The sequence below is a fragment of the Lagopus muta genome, chromosome 19 (assembly GCF_023343835.1).
Source record: "Lagopus muta isolate bLagMut1 chromosome 19, bLagMut1 primary, whole genome shotgun sequence".
Taxonomy (NCBI): domain Eukaryota; kingdom Metazoa; phylum Chordata; class Aves; order Galliformes; family Phasianidae; genus Lagopus; species Lagopus muta.
In genome coordinates this window covers 1,994,978-2,010,167 of record NC_064451.1, presented here as the reverse complement: position 1 = coordinate 2,010,167, position 15,190 = coordinate 1,994,978, and the positions used below count along the sequence as shown (strand labels likewise).

Genomic DNA, 15,190 nt, shown 5'->3' with positions numbered 1-15,190 from the left:
CTCGTTCCGTCCGTCCGGAACTCGATCCGCCGAACAAGCGTTCCGGGAAGCTGAGACCTCGCGGCTGATCCCGGGAAGGAGGGGATGAGATCGGGAAAAGCAGCGAACATCATAAAGGGAGATGACTCAGAAGGCGATTATTTAACATTTTTGTGTGGCTGAAGGCTCAAGCACAGCTTTAAGTTCCAGATGTCCTCCTTATCGCGGAAAAACAACCTTCCTGTGATGGAACTTCTCTTCAAAGATCCGGGTGCCGTAAATAAGGAACAAGGACAGCCATCCAGAGGAGGTACAAGTCCCAGACAGCAGCCAGCCAGAAGGGACGAGGTGTCCTTGTACCCATGGATAACCAAAGAGTGGGACACCTCCCCGAACTACCACCAAAGAACACTGAAGGTCCCAAATGAGCTCAGAAGATTCAAATATGTCATGTAACCTTGTATGTACGTAATCCTATGAATATGCACTAGGTAGGAGTGGTTATGAGAGATGGGGACCTGTTGGAGCACATCCACAGGAGGGCCACAGAAATGCTCTGGGGGATGGAACGCCTCCCTCTGGGGCAGAAATTCTTCCTAACATCCACACCTGAACCTCTCCTAGTGCAGCTTGAGGCCATTCCCTCTTTTTCTGTCATTACATATTAGATAGGTGAGTCATGAAAACTTATTGGATTATAACAGAAGCCAGTGTACAGACTGTGCACTAGATTTGTGGGAATATCCCACCTCACACCCTGTGCAGAATAAATCAGTGTCTCCTCCCAAGCTCTTGTCTTTTGGCTGTGTTTTGGGAGATTTGCAACAGACAGCAAGGGAAAGGAGCCCTTCCACAACCATCCTTTGGCCTCCACAGGACCAAACTTTCAGGATAGTTGCTACAGAGTGGAATAATAATCCTACTTTTATTCTCCATGAGATCTCCTGCCATGCCCCAGGTTGTTCTCTTCCCTGCCTGGCTGGAATCTCCAGCTGGGTTACTTTGAGCTTTGTATGAGTTTTTACACGGACACCTCGTACCTCAGACAACCTATCCAGACATGGCACACAGAAGCAGATTGCAGTACTTTCCCTTGTGGCTGTATAGGAATATTTGCACATTTTTAGTTCAAAGAAGTTCAAATTCAAGTCATCACAAAAACCTCTCCGGCAACTGCCCAGCAGTTGGCAGAACAACTCTAACTTCATGATTTAGAGCCTCCCAGTCCACCTGAAGCAGGGGCAAAAATAAGAACCCCTTGTCTCAAGGTTGCCTCTTTTTCAGTGCCACAATGTTGGTATGAACTGCCATGAGCAGCCCACAGGCACGATCTCTCAGACAAACACCCTGGTGTGAGCCACAAAACCCCAACATGACTCTGAATCTGCAGGAAAACAAGGCTTAAACAGCTCTAACACTACGACACACATCTCCAAACACACCAGAATGGTGTTTTTGGGTGCCATTCTTCTGGTTCTGCAGGAAGAGGCCTGACAGGGGAAGCCTCCGGTGGCCACTGGGACAAGTCTGTATCAATTAACAGCCCAGCTTGCTCAAGCCAAAAATCTTTTAGAGCAGCTGCAGTTTTATTACTGGACCCAATCACTAGGAAACTGATCAGAACACTGGAAGGAAATATCCCTCCTGTGGCTATGAGATTTTTCTTCAGAAATTCTGGTTTCAGAGATGTGTCTTTGTGACATAGGAAAGGAGGAAGAGGGGCACATTTTGTTAAGTCTAGGGCTGTCCATCCCAGGGGGATGCTGAGAAGGGGCATGCAGGCACTGATAGCGATCTCATCTCGGGTGGACAAACGGCCCGAGCAGCCCCCATAGCAAAGGGTAAGCCACCCAGAGCCTCCTGCACATGGAAACCCAAACACACAGACATTTTCCCAGTATGCCAAAAGCACCTCTCACAGACAAAGGCATGTTGCAGGGAGTGCCCCAGACCCACAGTGGAGCCGTGCGCAGCTCTCGGATGAAAAGGAAACCCAGCTACAAGGAGTTTCCTGACTTCTAATTTTGGCAGCTCTCACTAGCACTGCCAGGCACAGAATACCAAAGCGATGAGAGTTTGCCTGCTTTCTGCTTATTAAAGAGTTCGCCCAGCATTTTTGTTTACCTCAACACCATCGCCCAGGGCGGTTTCGAGGTTGCAGCGCTGTTGAGTGAGCGCTGGGATGGCACAAAGCCAGCTGCACCAACTGCATGGCCGGCCGAAGGACTCGTGGCTCAGCCCATGTGCTTCTCATGGTCCTGCGGCTTGGGATTGGGCTGAAGCCAGAGACTGGCCCCGGCTCCGCCTTTCTCCTCTTTTTAAAGCCTGCCGAAAGGAGCCGCTGTCAGATGTGGGCTCTGTGCTGCTCCTGTGCTTCCTCTTTTACTGTCTGAAAAAGTATAAAGTGCTCCATGTCTTGGCGAGAGCTCCTTCCTCCCTGGCTGGTGATCGTGGCAGGACTGACAGGCATTGTGCTGCTCTGCGTCTCCACCAAAGATGTGCCCATTGCCCCGCTCAGGACCAAGGTAAGGGTGAATGGCTCTGCCAGGGGTGGGCAAACGAGGTCATGCAGGACAACGTGCAAGAGATAACGTCCTCAGCTCCATGGCTTCTTGGGGAGAACCTGCTGGTTTCCTTGTGCTCTTTGGTGCAAGCTAGGCATTTGAACTACAAACAGGTGTGTTGTTGCTTTTTACATTCATCACACTACTGAGTGACTTAGTAGCCTGAAACAACTGACTGAGGGATCAGAACAGGTCTGAGGATGGGAGCATGCTGTGGCTTTTTCAGCCAAAGACAAACCACCCTCTTTGGGCCCAAGTGCCCGGCTCAGGGAAGGAGCAGGCTGACCATCATCCATCAGTGATGTTCAGTGCAGGCTGGGCAGAAGCAGCCCACAGCAGGAGCCATCCCACAGCAGGAAGGAGCCACAGCTTCAGCACAGGGAAAGAGCTGCATCCTTCTTGAAAGACAGTAGAGCTTTATTTTTTACTTCTCTTCTTCTGTCTCTTAATCTCTTGATTTTAGGCAAAGATTCAGCCTGCTCAATGCAGCAGTTAGATCTGCTTGTGCTTCTTGATGCAAAGCTGCTGAGATGAGCTCAGTTGCGTGATGTGGTTTAAAAGAAGTAAGTTAACATGCAAGTTCAGACACACTGCCCTTTCTCATGCTTGTCAAACTGAACTGGATTTAAAAAAAAATCCTATTGCTCCAAGCTCTTCCCAGCAGCTCTCTGTCCTTCCCTGATGTTGATCTGTGGCATCCATGCAGTGACCCCTTGCGCTCCCAGCAGCAGCCTCTCATTTTTTGAAGGAGAAAAAAATCCCAGCTTCTCCGCCAAGACCACTCGTTTCCTCTTCTCCTAGTGCAGCTGACACGTCCCTGCCAGAAATATGAGCTGTCACTCATGTGGGAGGATGCCAGCAGGCTTGGGTAGAACTGCGTCCTTCCGCATTCTGCTTGGGCTCTGGCCCCAGCACTGAGCCCAGTGAAGCTGGAAGCTCCCAGAAGGGTGCAGGCAGTGCTCAGGGCTGCAGCCAGGCTCCATATTCTGCTAAAACCTTTCTGACAGCACAAACCTCTCTGAAGGTTTCCCCTCCCACTCAGCCACAGTTATGAATATTTCTGTGCAAGATGCAGGTAAGACCATACACTGCCACACACCTCCCAGATCTCCTGCACTGATTCCCTATGTAGGAGGTGTCCCAGACTGCAGTAGTAAATGAAATCGTATGCTAGCACCAAGGCTGTTTTGAGCATGGGCTGCAGGGTACTCCAGCTCAGTCAGTACAGCATCATAGAATACCTTGAGCTGGAACAGACCCACAAGGGCCGGGGAGCCCAACTCCTGGCTCCACACTGGGCTACCCAAGCAGACCAGATCCTGTACCACAAAGAGGCCAAGAAAGCCCTTGGCCTGGCCACAGGGTGACTCCTGGCAACTTCTCCCTCCTCCACACTGTGCTCCAAGCATGACAATTCTAACCCCTTATGCAGGGCTTGATGGTAAAAGCATGAGTTCTGTTCAGCTTTAGGTGTCGTGTTTTGGACAGTACTGGGGTGTTCCTCACTAGTTTGAGTCGCTTCAGCCCCAAAAATGCCATCAAAAAGGGTTTTCATGCCTTAATGCTTGGGGGTTTTCTTCTTAATCTCTCAAGTCTTGCTTTGATGTTGAAATGTGATCATCACAGGATGCTGGGAAACCCTTGGTTTTCTGTGTAACTATACAACAGGAGAACATGGCAGTGCACAACGTGTTGAGAAATCTCATGTGGCTGCTGCAGTTTCTACTCAGACATCATCTTGGTCTCCATGGGACCACTGCATTTAAGAGCGCATGCTGCAACTTCAACAGGCTTGGCACACATCAGAGCAAACTCAGATCACATCTTTCCCTCCCTGCAGTAGGGATGTGAGATTCTCAGCTTCTTCAGAAGCAGGAGCAAGCCACAGCCCTCTGAGTGCTTCATGAAAGCCTTCCCTCTTTAACAAACCAACCCAAAAGCAGTCAGTCTCAGAATCAGCTGACAAACTGCATAGATCCCTCTTCCACTGCACTAGAGCCTCTCCTTACTTACAGATGGCTCAGCTTGCAATGGAAGCCCTTTGCTTGCTTTCAGGAATAGCTGCAGAGCATGCCACTGTAAGAATTACACATCTCTGGGTATTTTTCTACTCCTGCTGCTTCTCATTCAGTAATGCTGCTGGTTCACAGCACATGCCCTTCACCATTTGTCTTCACCTCTTTCTTTGAATGTAAAAAGCTAACTCAAATAATGCAGTGTAGGCAACCCAGGGTACCTAGGTAACACTTAGCAGCCCTGCAGTAACAAAGAAGTGAGCACTCAGTGGTATTCATTTAAATCTTTTTGGGGTTTTCCAGTATGGCATTGTTCTGGATGCTGGCCCATCCCGCTCCATCCTGTTCATCTATCAGTGGACCACCACCAAGGCAAACAAGACCGGGGTGATCAAAGAATGTAGTTCCTGCACGGTGCAAGGTAAGGTGCCAGATTCATGCTTGCTGGTCTGTGGGATTAGTATGGGATGGATAAAAACAGAAGAAAACTGTGCATGGTCCATTACTGCAACTTCCTTGTCTCTTATATCAAGACAATGCTGCTGAGCTCCTCAGCCAGGGGAGATGTGAGCAGCAATGGAGGCAAGCCTGGCCACAGGGTGACTCCTGGCAACTTCTCCCTCCTCCATACTGTGCTCCAAGCATGACAATTCTAACCCTTTATGCAGGGCTTGATGGTAAAAGCACGAGTTCTGTTCAGCTTTAGGTGTCATGTTTTGGACAATACTGGAATACTGGGGTGTTCCTCGCTAGTTTGAGTCGCTTCAGCCCCACAAATGCCATCAAAAAGGGTTTTCATGCCTTAATGCTTGGGTCTTGTTTTTTTGTTTGTTTTTCGTATTTTTTTTTTTTTTTTTTTAATCTCTCAGTCTTGCTTCGCTTTGATGTTGAAATGTGATTATCACAGGATGCTGGGAAACCCCTGAACTCTCAGTAGCAAGGCAACCAGAGAACAAGCAGGGGATTGGTGCTCTTGCAGACTGCTAGCAAAGCCACCTACAAATAATACAAGGCTCCCTTGTTCAGGGACTTGTTCAAAGACTTATTTGAAACTGCTGTAAGTTGTCAGCAGTAGGAAGAGACCAAGGCAAGTCTCCTTCCCAGAAGAGAGGCAGTCCTCAGTCTGTGTGGCCATAGGCAATAGCAGCTCGGCTCCACGCAGGGCCCAAGAGAACAAAGCTGATGGGAGAGGGACACACAGCCAGCAAGGCAAGAGGGGCAGAGGATGAGGAAGCAAGGCTCTTGGCTCTTTCTGGGTGGTAGTTCAAAACCAACACTTAAAGCCACACTGAATTGTGCTGGCAAGATGAGTCAGGGCTTGCACACAGCTTCCCTCTGCACAGCACCAACTTCCTCTAGAGCAGAGGTGCCCTGCTTGTAGGCTCAGGGTTCAAAAACCACCTCCGCCAACACAGGAGGAAGTGGCTGGAGGAGGATCTGGCACATCAGTTTCAGTGCTGTCTGCATGGCCTTTTGCTCATCATTTACAGTGGTTAAAGCCACTTTTTTTCCCCTCTGTGGGCTGAGACAGCTTCAGCTCTGTTGCAGCAGCCATGCATCTGATTCACAGTCACTCACAAGATGTCTTAGCAGCATAGCTGGGGTTAGGTTAATGCAAACTGGTATTCACACATTTACCATTTTGCTCCCAGAAGAGCAAGATGGAAGAACAGGAAGAACTCCTTTGTTCCACCTGTGAAGTGTCCTGTCTTTATGCATGTCCTGGAGGCTCTCTAATAACAGCTCTCACTTCTCCCACATATTCCCATAGAAAATTCCATTCTTTCCCCTGATCCTCAGGTCCAGAAATCCCGAACTACTCAGATTCTCCTCAGAAAGTAGGAAAGAGCTTGGATACATGTTTGAACTGGGCCCAGAGCAAGATCCCGGCAGAGCAGCACAGCCAGACTCCCCTGTACCTGGGAGCAACCACCAGCATAAGGCAGCTGAAGTGAGTGCATGTTGCAAACCCACACCCAGAGACCAGCACACATCATGTGGATCATTCTGTAAACAAATCTCACCTATTTGCTCTACTGTGTTTCACCCCTAATCTGCTGGTCAGGTAAACCTTCTTCAGCTCCCCATGCACTCAAGGGGAGTACGGCACGGCTGTGACCACACCACATCCCCCAAGGCAGCTATGAAGATGAGTCTTGCTACTGGTCACTTTGGCAATGAGGGCCAGGGAAAAATCTGTCAGTCTGGAAGCTGTTTTCACTTTACATGACAAGCAACACGAGGCTGCAGAGGTGTTTCTTGTCAGCAGGTTGGGAGCAGTGGTGGGAAGATCCACTTTATGATACATACCTTTGTGGAAACTGCTCTCAGTCACCTCATTACTGGGAACTATCTCCTTTCAGACACTGGGTGAGAGTAAGGTCTAGAGGGAGAAAGTCCATGGGGTAAGGCCACAGCATCCCTCAGTGGCAGAGGGTACTAAACTCCCAAACTCTTGAATGGTGGCACAGCTGATCAAATCATATCTCCATCTGTATTATGCAGGCTGTTCTTGCCACCAGTGCTGCATAAGGAGAGAGGGAAGCAGCAGCAGGATTATTATGTGTCTCACCACGCTGCTACCCAAAATGGGGAGAAGAGCACATGTTCTGCAGCTGTGCCCACCGTGGGCTGCTCCTGGCAAAGCACAATAAACACGCCCTCTTTTTCTTTTCTGTCTAGCCTCAGCCATCCCACCCTCTCTGATGATCTCCTTGCAGCCCTGACTGTGGCCCTGAAGTCATCCCCCTTTGACTTTCAGAGGGTACAGATCTTGTCCAGCCCAGATGAGGAAGCATTCAACTGGGTTGCTGTTAACTACATTCTGGAGAACTTCTTCAAGGTACAGAATTTTTAGAGGCATGTTATATCCAACACCAGCTGGCTAGGGAACGTGATGTGACGTGGTTAAAAATGATTTGAAGGATCAAATATAACATTGCCTACACATGCTCATGTAGCTGCGCTACTTTTCTGGACAACACAGCAAGGACACTTGCATCCATAACTTTAAACAGCCTGGTCCTCACTCCCCTGATCAGGTCCCTACAGTTCTACTTCCAAATGCATTGCTGCTGCCTGCAGGGTGTTCTGCAATTGTCACTGCAGTCCAGTTGTCTACAGGCAACAACCTGTAAGCAGCAGAGCAAGGAAAAAGCCCATAGGTGTTCCTCTCATTCTGATGCTAGCAAGAGTATAGCTGGGTGTCCCATGCTGGAGCCCTGCCCTGTATTCAGAAGGTTCCAACTGAACAACAACAACAAAAGTATATTTAATTTTCCTTGCTGACTCCATACATTCTCAATCTGCTGCACCTCAGGAAGGATTCAAAGTGCAAAAGAAAAGCAGGCTAGATAGCAGCAACTGAGTTACCGCACAGCAGGGAAGTGAAAGGCAGCAGCAATGCACCATAATATAAAGCTATATAAAAAGATACATTATCAGCTTGCTGTTGATAAATTGCAGCAAGCATGCACCAGCTACGGAATTGCTAATCCTGCTGGCAGCAAGGCAGACTCCCCAAGCCAGCGACACAGTTCTCATGTCTGCAGTCAGTGTAAGCTTTCCTGTCCATATTAGTAACTTCAGCACTGGCAAAATGAGTTCTGGGGAAGATGAAACCATAGGGTTCTACTGATGGGAGAGTGCTTCAGCATTGAGGCAGCACTCGAAGCCCACATCTGCCCACCTGGGAACCTCCCTCTCACTCTCTACCACCATCTTCTCCCCTGCTCACACCATTGCTGAGATCAGCTGTCCCAGGTGGTGAGCCTTGTTTGCTCGCTCTGGGGAGCTCTGTGCAGATGGCAGCCATTGCACAGCCATTGTTCCCTCCAAAGCCAGCAGTTTAGCATCCCTGCGTCCTGTGGGGGGAAAGAAACAAGTAGGCTGTACTGCACCAAAAGTTGTTTTCTCTGTGCACTAATGTTTGCATCTGACTAAAACCCAGATGTAGAAAGCCTTAAGAACTACTGCTCTGTTTCTTTTTGGGTCAGTACGACTGGCGAGGACAAATGGTCCCCTCTGGAAATGGGATGACAGGAGTCCTGTCCATAGGAGGAGCCTCAACACAGCTCACTTCCAAGGTAGAAGGGAACCAGGAGGGAGTGAGGCTGCAGCTGTATGGGCAGACACACACAGTGAACACCCACCACTGTCCCTGCCACGGCACAGACCAGCTCCGCAGCAGGCTGCTCTCCATGCTCATACAAGTGAGTATCTGCCCAAAGGGCTCTTGGAAGTTCCTAGATGTTAGGTCAGCCCTTGGTACTGAATGACAGTTGCATAAGGTGTAGCTGCTTATAGGCAAAACGTCACTATGTGTCTTTAGCAGATGGTGTTCACGTACCTAAAAAAAAAAAAAAAAAAAGCCCAGGGCATTTGTCAGACACGCTCTCCATGTCTGAATCAATGCTCCCCAAGCAGAGATAAAGGCACCTGTTCCTGGGTTTCCTACTGACAGGATCTTTGGCTCGCTACTTAACACAGTGGAGCACAAAGTCCCTCTCCTGAGGTGCTAAAATCACACTCAAGGTAGAGACCTGGATATCCTGCAGAGACCTGCTACCCACAGTTATGCTGGGGAATTCCTAGAGATGAAGAACACTCATTCTCAAAGGGCTTCTTCAACCCCACACAGCTTTAGTGGGCAAGCAGCCAACTGAAAGGGGGCTGGGCACCTGCATGCCACCCAGGTCACGCTGGCTAATGGAGAGCATGGGGGCTAAAGCATCAGAAAACACTGAATTACCCATGCCTAGCTGGCTGCCTAATGCAAGCAGGATCACCTTGCGTTTCAGTGATCAGACTTGTGAACATGGGCAAAACAGAAACCTCTTAGAAAGGAGACCAGAGCAGCCTTTCACTAGAAGAAGTACCTTAATTCATTGAGCAGGTAGGGCCACGATTCCCACAAGCCAGGACTCCTCAGCCTCCCACAGGACATCCAGCTGCTGCAGCTCGCTCTGAACTCAGCAGGAGCTGGGATCCTGCTGCATCAGTCTGGGTCTTGCAGATCAATAGCTGAGATAAGGTTTGACAAACCTTTTGCAGCATGCCCACTCAACTACAACATGGTGTTATTTTAACACAGCGTTAGAAAAAACAACTCTTCCTCATGTGCATTTTATCTATAAAGCCTTGGGATGCCAACCTCCTCTCTCACTACCACTGCCCTTGTTTTATTCTGTCTGTAGGAACAAGGAAGTGCTACAACTGTGCCTAACCCCTGCTGGCCCCTCAGCTACTCCCAAGAAGTGCAGTGGAGCTCGGTGCACACGGGGCCTTGTACTGTCAGTGATGACACACTGGATATCCCCAACTCTGACCAGGTTTTCAACATCTCCGGCACCAGCAATCCCTCTGCCTGCATGAGACTCGTGCAACGACTGCTCAACTCCTCCTCTTCCTGCAGCTTCCTCAATAATTTCCCCCAAAGTGCTGCCAAGCCCCTCCAAACCAGGTTTCTGGTGGGTTCTCATTTGCTTTGGGGTAGCCAATTAGTACTGGGAATACAAGAAATGGGACCAGTTCAGTCATTAATAAATGCAGAGGGAACAGTCACAGCCTCCTCTACTAGGCAAGCGGGCCAGTGCTCTGCTTAGCGCCACACAAGCTCTCTTGTCCTCTCCCCATGTTCAAATAAGAACCACAGGCTTCCCACCAACAGCAGTGAGAAAACCTTTTCATTCCATGTTCCAGCAATGTCTGCTTGTCAGACTCTGGGGCTTCTCTGAGCCATAAAGGAGCTCACATGATCCAGCAGGGATAGGGCAAGGTGGGAGCCACACTGAGCAGGACCTCCTATACCAAGTTCTTGGTGAAACAAAACGATCCACTCCCACTTTGAGCAGACATCCAGGATGCTCCACCATCCACATGTTTGTATCAGAAACCTTGGATCTATCACTAGAATGTTAAGCCAGGACCAGTGCAAGATCCTGAAGACAGTGAATCTCAGAGAAGGCATCCAGAGGGAGGAAGTGACAATTGTTTTTGCTGCCATTGTAGGTGATTTCTGAGGCCATGGACTTCCTGAGGAAAACCACATCCTCTCCTGACTTGGGTCAGGCAGTCAGCAAGCTTTGTGAGATGTCCGCCAAAGAGGTAAATGGAATAATTTATTGTACAGGGATAGCAGGAAGCCAGGAACCTTTTGGAAAAGCCCACATGGGTCAAAACTAACAGAGTTATAAGTCACAGGCTTATTTTCCTTCCTCTCCAATCTCAGCTGCTACCCTTGGTACACTTACATTTAATCACTTGAGAAGCCACAAATACCTTATACTGCACATAAAGGAGTAAGCAGGAAGCCTGTCTACTCACTCCTGCACATCACTTTGATCTTCCTGTTATCCTCTGGTCTTTCATTGTAAGGAACACACCTGCTCAGACTCCAAGGACTATCCCACTTCATCTGGGCTCACACAGACCAAGCACAGGGTTTCCAGAAGTTCTTCCTCAGCTGGTGTCTTATGAGGGCACCTTCATTCGAAACATACAACAACCAGACATCCTTTCCTTACTAACATCTAAACCAGCCAGTTCTTACAGGGTTTGCTAATGGGGTAGCAAAGTCCCATTAGTAGTTCCCTGAAGTTTTCTCTTCTGTTTGGAAGGAAAAGGCCTTGTTAGTGATCCTGCTGAGAGAAAGGCTGCAGCATTAGCTCAGCCTAAGCACAGAGCAGGAAGTCCCATCAAGCAGCTGACCTGCAGTGCAGCTGTATGAGACCTGGCTGCCAGTTCTGAAGCTCTTCAAACTGCCAGGTCCCTTAAACAGAGTGGGAAAAAGGCACTGAGAGGTGGCACTGGTTTCCAGACCACAGCCCAGAGTGACAGGACAGGGACTGAAACCCCCTCCTCCAGTCCTGCAGCCAGTCCCAGACAGAAAGGGAGCATTTTTGATGTGCCTGAAATTTAACTACTGAATATTTACTTTTTTTTCCCCTCCTTTCATTCTTCCTTTGGAAACAACACCAGCTAGTCAAGGAGACCCAGACAAGCCTGGATGCACTTGCTGATTACTGCATTGTATCTGCCTTCATCTTTCATCTCAGTACAAAAGGATATGTTTTTGACTTCAATCAGTCTGTTGAGGCTGCATTCCAGGTCAGTTATCTATGTGTGGTACATCCAATTACAAGGGTGAGACGATTTCAATGAAGCCAGACTGTGTCCAGTGTTACAAGACCTAATCAACAAGGTTTCTCCAAAAAGATATTTTTGCTAAATCAATTCACATTTGTTGTAAGTAAGAAAAAGAAGGTCAGAGAACTAGGAATTCCACTCACGAAAAACAGATGGGTCAAAACCTTATTCGAAGCAATATTATCTTTAAGAATCCATGTCCAAGAAGCAAGTGAAAGAAGATTGCTTTGCCATCACTTAAGGCTACAGACAAAGGTTGGATAATATTTCCTAGGCCAAAAGATTCACCTTTAAACCAGTCATGCTTTACAGCTGGTGAAGGCAGCTGCTCCAGGATCTGGAGCTCCTTAGGAAAGCAGGATTTGATTCAGGTCCTCACACTCACAAAATAAAAGCTTACTCTTAAATTTCTCAGCTCACTAATAGAAGTGTGACTCCCCTCAAATGTGAGCAGGGCAGCATCAGTAATAGCAGTTCAGTCAGCCACATAGCAATCACCAGCCAAAACCAAGCTTAGGTTCCGGGTCCACGCAGCAAACTGAAAAGCCAGAAACAAGAGCCCTACAACATCAGTCTGAGGTTCATTCAGCAATAGGACCACAAGCAAAACTACTTACAAGAGAGATCCACCAGGGAAAATCAGGCAGAGAGCAGGAGGAAGAACAGCACACAGGTACACCTCAGCTCAGAAAAAAAAGAGCTGCTCAGGGCAGAGCTTAAATGGAGCTCCAAGGGCAGCAAACAGAGGGGGGTGAGTGGAAATCTCAGGTGAGGCTGTTTAGGGCAATTAAGGCATAGCAGTGCACTCAGAGCCCTAAGAGAGGAAGAGCTGCTCATTTCAAGCCTAATCCGTGGGTCAGTCTCAATTAAAGCATGCAAGGTTTTAGGCCTGTTCACAGAAGCACAGCTGTTCTACCCAGTTTTCCTTCTGACCTCTTCTCCTTTCCCTGTCAACAGACTGGTGACACATCATCTGTCTGGACTCTCGGATACCTGCTGAATCTGACCAACAGCATCCCCCAGGACAGCCCAAGCTTCCTCAAGGGCATTGACCCAGGTGTCTGGTCTTTGCTGCTCATCCTCTTCGTGGTGCTGCTCACTGGCTCGTTCATGCGCATCTCATACCGAGTGATGGTCAAGGAGAACAGCTTCAGTAACAGGAACAGCAGCGTTTTTGATGACAACTGACTTATTCCAGGACTAGATTCTTGTGCCAGAGGGCAGCCAACAGAGTATATACAGAAATCACACAGGTGAAAATCCCTGGAGGATGCAGGTGGTTTTCCTGCAGAACTCGAGAGTCTCAGTACCTTGTTTCAGCTTGCAACCATTTGCACTACTGTACACTGAAAAAACAGATTCTGCCATGCAGGAAGCCTGAGGTTCACAGTGGATGACAAGCTGCACGTTCTCCAAATGAGACCAGCTTGCACAGATCTTGCTTGGGCTGCAACTGCAATTACTTGTGTCAACCTAATGAAAACATTCCCTTGAGGAGGAGGTGGGCCAGGAGCACTATTATAAAGTTAATATTGAATAATCCTGTCTAATTAGGAAAAGTTATATTTAAAAAGGCATTCTGTCCTCTTCTTTGCCCACAAGAGGGAAGATGCCTGCAACATACCACTAATGGAGACTGGAAAAGCTCTAAAATACAATCAGAATACAGCTGCCAACTTGCTTGTACTCTCCAAGGAAGAAAACTTGTATTTTCTCCCTGCCACCACTCACCTGTCCTCCCATCTTGGTGGCAGTATCCACGTATCCCACCCAGTGAACGCTCCTGCTGACTGAATCCTTCAAAAGCAGCAGGTTTTGGTCTTGCTCTGTACAAAACATACAGAACATCAAAGGAGAAACCAAGGGCACAGATACACAGCTGAGTTCCTGTCTCTCAGCTGAGTCACAGTAACTCAGGGTTAAAACTGTCCATTTAAACACTTTAACCAGGATTTATATTAAGATGTTTTATCTCACACTTAAAATTGGGTGCACGATGGCAGCTCACTCATGTGCACTGAACTGCTTGTCTCCCTGCCCCTGGAATGTGATATCTAACACTGTCCTTCAGGCAAGAACAGACTGAGGAACAGCAGCTTTCCCAGTTGTCAGCCCCACGACTTTCATGTTAGACTGTGACCAAATCGACTTTGCAGTCCAACATTCAGGATTCCTCTGGGATTCGCAGCCGTTCCAGCTCTGGTCCGCTCTGTTCTTCTAACAGGAGCTGCTGTACAATTCTCCACGTTATTGTGAAGAGAATGGATGGATTCAGACAAATGCTGACCTTTGACTAAAGCACTTAGAGTTCACCTCTCAGAATGCTTCAGAGACTTAAACACACAAGCTGTTTAAAGCCCAAGGCACAAGTGACTTCAACTCACTGCAGACCACTTTAAACAGAAATTTAAATGCTCACAGATGCAATGATTTGCCTTGCAGGATATTTAAAGCTACCATGGCACTCAAATCCTTTCAAACCTGGTTATTAATCCCTTGTGTTCCTAATTCACATATAGGACAACCCACCCCTCCCACCCCCACCTACTAATATTGGTGTGTTCATGAATTTTCAGGCCAACTAATGAAGGTCTGGAACCTGTCAGTCAAGTTTGGAGGGGTGTGGAAACAGACTGAAACAAGCTTCATATTCATTTCTTTGAGTTGCAGGTTAGATATTTTTAATTATATCATGTTATTAAAGATGTTTGAATAGACTGTCTGTGTTACTCTTGGCAAGAGATCAAAGCAGGGCTTTTATTGTGAATACAAACTGTTTCAGAGGAGAGGATGGGGGATGCTGACTTTGCCTCTGTTTACTCAGGAGTTGTTATGCTGTGTTCTTCTGGGGTACACAATGAGAACCCCTGAAGGCACTTTCTTCCCAGTGGCAGGGAGGCAGAAAATGACTTTAGATAAGTTGGCTGCTGGTATTTAGTTGATGAGAGACACGTCAACATCTTTGATGTGTTCTTTGCTCAGACCATCTGAAGAAGGAAGAGGAGGGATTCAGACAAGCCTGCGCAGAAGAAAAACTGAGGTTATCGGGAGTCAGCAGCACAGGGGAAATCCTCAGGACTTCAATCCTCCTGCTTCTGGGAATGCAATCATAAAACAGCTGCCACACACCGGTGGTAGCTTTAGTCTCTCCTTTGCACCACTCTTCCTCCAAATACAGCCACTGCTGTCTCTTCAGCTGCAGGTTGATGGCTTGTATGCTGTGGTACAGATGAGAGTAGACAAATTTGTTCTCCTACAGTGATTGTGCTGCCCATCCCAACAGGCAGCCCCAACAGCCAGGGTAAACCAGGCTTCAAATGGGCAGCAGTATAAGTGCTATGCAGCAGAAATAAACAATTACAGGTGTATTCATTAGACACTGAGCTAAATTGGTCTTTTAAAAGCCCTGAAGTGTGTTTTCAGCCATAAAAATAAAAAAATGCAAAATTGGGAACTTACAAGAAGAAAGGAAACCAATCAAGGTAA

At 48.0% G+C, this 15,190-nt stretch overlaps 1 protein-coding gene across 3 annotated transcripts; it reads left to right on the top strand.

Annotated features, from left to right (window-relative positions):
• Positions 1-3: 3 nt before the first annotated feature.
• Positions 4-15,107, top strand: LOC125702577 (ectonucleoside triphosphate diphosphohydrolase 2-like). 3 transcript variants are annotated; one of them, XR_007380643.1, is made up of 10 exons: positions 4-2,504; positions 4,862-4,979; positions 6,359-6,509; positions 7,241-7,400; positions 8,554-8,769; positions 9,754-10,026; positions 10,568-10,663; positions 11,537-11,665; positions 12,662-14,374; positions 14,687-15,107. XR_007380643.1 is itself a non-coding variant. In XM_048966029.1 (9 exons), the coding sequence occupies exons 1-9, from the start codon at positions 2,391-2,393 to the stop codon at positions 12,890-12,892; spliced, it is 1,488 nt and encodes a 495-aa protein (XP_048821986.1). In that variant the 5' UTR covers positions 4-2,390; the 3' UTR covers positions 12,893-15,107. The 3 variants fall into 3 exon arrangements, 2 of the variants coding, with proteins under 2 accessions (XP_048821986.1, XP_048821987.1); XM_048966029.1 differs by having other exon boundaries at positions 12,662-15,107; XM_048966030.1 differs by lacking the exon at positions 4-2,504 and adding an exon at positions 4,520-4,621 and having other exon boundaries at positions 12,662-15,107.
• Positions 15,108-15,190: the final 83 nt, after the last annotated feature.

What these genes read in the sequence shown, in the direction of transcription:
- LOC125702577 (XM_048966029.1), top strand. Translation starts at nt 2,391, where the DNA reads ATGTCTTGGCGAGAGCTCCTTCCTCCCTGGCTGGTGATCGTGGCAGGA. An exon ending in TTCTGGAGAACTTCTTCAAG is followed by an intron (nt 7,401 to 8,553) that starts GTACAGAATTTT and finishes TTTTTGGGTCAG; the next exon opens with TACGACTGGCGAGGACAAAT. An exon ending in TGCTCTCCATGCTCATACAA is followed by an intron (nt 8,770 to 9,753) that starts GTGAGTATCTGC and finishes TTCTGTCTGTAG; the next exon opens with GAACAAGGAAGTGCTACAAC.